This window comes from Sprattus sprattus, assembly GCF_963457725.1.
Source record: "Sprattus sprattus genome assembly, chromosome: 8".
NCBI classification, from domain to species: domain Eukaryota; kingdom Metazoa; phylum Chordata; class Actinopteri; order Clupeiformes; family Clupeidae; genus Sprattus; species Sprattus sprattus.
Window position 1 is genome coordinate 14,336,906 of NC_137927.1, and position 4,265 is coordinate 14,341,170.

Below are 4,265 nucleotides of genomic sequence, written 5' to 3' on the forward strand. Positions count from 1 at the left end.
AGGAGTCACAGTTGATGTGTTTAAGCTGCATTTGCATTTATTTAAACAAAAATGACATGCTGTTTACTATGCCTGAGCTATAGTCTTCACAACAGTAACTTGATTCAGGGTTTACAAATGCAATTGAAATATTCTATGAGAGCAATACAATCTTAAGATAGTAGTTTAATATCAATTAAAGTGCCACGCATGAGTTAAAGGTAAACATCTTTGAACTTAAATAAGGGAATGCATATTTTTGTCATCATGTCTGCCTGCGCACTCTGGAGTACTGTGCAGCGTATGATTCCCTCAGAGTCTGTGGCTCTTCATAAGGTCCCTCTGACTCGTAAACATCCTCCTCTTCCTCATCTTCTTCCTCATTATCCTCATCCTCAATGTCCTCTTGCTGGCGCGATGTACTCCTTCGAGACTGCATTTTGGGAAAATTGACAAAATATTTTGAGTTTGCTGAGGGACTGTAAAATAACTGCTTACATGTTATACCACAGAGAGGATGCCAGTGCATTAATGTTCCATTGGATCCCAGAATGAAAGGTAACATGATTGGCTAGAGAAAGCTTGGATGCTAGCCCACACATTCTACCACACTGGGAAACCACTAAAAGAAGAATGGAGCTGCTATGCATTTACTGCTATCCTGCTATTTTACTACTGTTCACCACTTGGCTTGGAAATCAAAACTGTGAATGTCCAAGTGATTTTGGCAGGGTTGGGCAATAAAAAGTTTGGATGTTGCATGTTTCTTTTTTGTATACAAGTATTTTGAATGCATACCATAAACCTTGAACAAATAATTCAGAGATTTGCCAAGCAAGCATCTTAATTGTATACTGTGCCTTTGATTTATCACCAACACTTTATTCAGAAAAAAAGAAGAATACATAAAATAGGACCATTTTGTTAATTTAATGATGCCTCTGTTGTCCTCTTTTGGTTGATGTATATGCAGACCTTTAAAAAAGCTAGGGAACTAAGAGGCTCAAAAAAGCTTTTACATAAAAAGGAGAAAGTCTAAAATGTAAGCATAAGCAACATGCCAAAGTGGTTGGATCTATCTCAAGAAGACAACTCTCTGCTAACAACAATCTTTGAATTTCAACCAACACTATGTTCAGCAGACGAAGAGCGGCTGTTTTAAGTGCAGGATGTCATATCAAAGTATTCAGTTACATTTTCACATCTTATTTTGGTTTGAACTTTGTGTTTACTCTATTCCACCTGAGCTTGGAAATAAAATGTAAAACATGAAAACAAACAAGAGAACTTATAGATAGGCATTTGTCTCGTGTCTTCAGATTATTTGTGTGGAAGCTTTCCACCATAACCATACCCATTGGTTCTCTTTCTCCCGATCCCCTGATACTCCTTGCTCTTCTTCTTTTTGGCACAGTTTCTCTCGTTTGCCTGATTTGTTTGCCTATTCATCTATTTTCCTTCCATCACCTGGCTTTTCATTTCCTCCATCATGGGTTGGCACCAGCTCCTTCAGTAAACAAATCTGGATCCGTCCACCACAGTACCTCTGCCTGCGAGTTCTCACTGTCTGACGGAAAATTCCCCTTTCCATGCAGTTTCTTTCAATTTCCTCCATCACATGTTCCCTCCAACTCCTATACTCTAAATGCTCTTAGTTTCTCTTAATCCATCTTTTAGATTGCTGTCACTCTTTGTAAATGTCTCCATATTTTTGGGTTAGCTGGAGGGGTCTTGATTTTCCACTAGCCTCTCTATCTAGCAATCCACTGTCCCTAATCATGGTAATTTGGGGATTTTATTATCAACTGGAATATGTGGAGAAAGTTATCACATATCTTACAGGGGAAATGACTACCAGTTTGACATGTCAAGTTTCTTTGTTGAGAAATTCACACACTCACTCTTGTGAAGAGGTCGGCTGTCCGCATGACGGTGGAGTGGGTAGGGCTGGAATAGGGAGGGCTTGAAGAGGTAGATCGGACACTCTGGAGAACCTGGATGTCCAAGGGTAGATCTGTCACCTGGATCCTCCTTGTGAATAACTAAGAAAGGAGGCCATACATTTTGATCTGACCTCACAAACACATTACTCTTTATTAGATGACACTGTGTCCAGTCACTACTCTGAAAATGTCAGCAGAATACAGTTTGTGAGTGATGTAGTAAATGTGAGTCATTTCTGAGCTTACCTCAAGGTCTTTGTCAATATCCAACGTCTCAAGATTCTGAAAGGTGTGGGTGTAGACCTCAAGGGCTTTAGCATGGAAGAGCATCTCAACCATGATGAATTCTGAAAAGACCTTCTGTAATTATCAAAGAAACAACATTGAACAACACCATTGAGTACTCTAGCAAAGCATCAAGCACGAAACCTAGAAGTGAAACCAATCAATCGTCAGTATCACAGCAGGCTTTGGGAGCATGGCAACTACCAGCAATCACTGTGCACCATGCATAACGCCAAACAACACTAAACCTCAAGACAGTAGCAGGAGCGGGGACTCTTGCCTGCATTTGTGTTTTTCTATTACCAACCTTAACATCCTCTAGTTTCTGTCTCTGAAACTCACTGATGGTCTCCTCCATTTGCCGGGTGCTTCTGTTGGCATTGTTAGTGGCTTTCTGTGCACTCACCTCAGCCTGCAAATGGTCATAAAATCACCAGATTGCATTGTCAAGTTTTTACAGATTTGAACTAATTGAAACATTGTCAAATTATTAATGCATGTAGCTTGATTGAGAATGTATGGTTAGAGCTAACATTGGATAATGGAAAAATTAGTGCCAGGCCTGTCCCTTTGGGATAATTTCTTTTCTGAGGGAAAGGATCCACACAATCACTCTTAATGGAGTACCTGAGACTGAGGCGACAAGTCAAGGTAATGAGGCAGACCTTTATGATGTACGACAAACCTGCTGCAGTTGACAAGAGTCATCATGACATTCAACTTTTCTAAAGATGAATTGTTCTAATAACATTTAATTGTAGATTTTAAAATGGACAAACAAGGCATATTATACATTAGTAGGCCTATTTTTACTCCAACATTTATCCATATTATTTGCAATCTGTCTGCATTAAATGTTTTTTCTTTGAGCCAAAATAATCTAGCTTCATCAAACAACACAACTGAGCCAAGTCACTCATTTAATGATAGAGGATACAATGCTCTGTCGGTCTGCTGGGTTTTTCAGTCTGATCTTCTCTAGTTTCTGAAGCTCTTTCATCTCCCTGTTGCGATCAGCGTTGAATCTCTTCAGATCTGCCTAGTTTCAAAGTGTAGAATAATATATTTCAGAGAATATTATATTAAATGAAGTGGTTTTTAATTACTATTCAGTCTCTTATTGAGATGTGGCTACAATCTGTATGTTGTAAAGAGAGAAGTAATGGTGTGTTCTCACTCGCTTGATTTTCACCGTATCTCCATACGCTTTTAGTGGGGTGACAACTCTTGCTTCAAGTCTCTCGACCTGTAAATGTATTACAACATTTTCATCGACGTAAAAGCTTTTTTTTACCACGACAATATAGCAAATAAGCCCATCCACAGTATATTTTGGGAGGCCTTCTACTTCTTAATCCTATAATTTTCTGTCAGTTCTCACCTCCGCCTGTCTGTAGTCTTGGACCATTGCCAAGTCCTCTGCTAGGTTCTTCATGCACGTTCGAAGTTCGGGATCCTCATTGCTTGCAAATTCATTCAGCTGCCTAACGAGGAAGTCAGCTTTGTCCCGAAGTTTGGCTGTCTTTCGCGTATATGATGCGAATGTAGTACAAAACTGACCAAGGTACTTTTCCGAATCATTCAGCAATGACTCTATCGCTTTTAGTTGATTATCTCTGAAAACACAGAAGTCTGCGTCAATGCCATAGTGCTTCTCTGGGCAGCAGAACATGTAGGCTACACCATTTTTCTAGTAATAGTAGGTTTCTAATATTATACAATTTGCATTTCGTTTTCGCGAAGAAAAAGACTTACCTGGAGAAAAGCGAGTTCATGATGATGGTGATATCTACCTAATGCCTGCCTAGTGTTCACCTGCAGTAGTTAGTTGAGGAGTTTCTATGGAAACAACAACAGAGCTCAGGCAACGAGCCTCAGTAAAATTAATTCAACCAGTTGACCACGCGGTGGCAGAAGACTATAAGAAACACGGAAATAAAAGTAAGCTAATGGCAACTAAATAAATCGTGTTCTTTTTTTCTTGTTAAAACACTAACACACTTCAACAACACACTGTCAAAACTACTTTCGCATTCCCTTAGTAAACCTTTAGGTTAT

General features: G+C 39.3%; 1 protein-coding gene across 1 annotated transcript; it reads right to left on the bottom strand.

The window, feature by feature from the left end:
• Positions 1–244: 244 nt before the first annotated feature.
• On the bottom strand, positions 245–3,982 carry LOC308369156 (CBY1-interacting BAR domain-containing protein 2-like; the record flags this gene model as incomplete). Its single annotated transcript, XM_080843501.1, has 8 exons — positions 245–412; positions 1,881–2,021; positions 2,169–2,282; positions 2,515–2,619; positions 3,145–3,246; positions 3,385–3,453; positions 3,589–3,823; positions 3,963–3,982. The coding sequence occupies 8 exons, from the start codon at positions 3,980–3,982 to the stop codon at positions 245–247; spliced, it is 954 nt and encodes a 317-aa protein (XP_080699627.1).
• Positions 3,983–4,265: the final 283 nt, after the last annotated feature.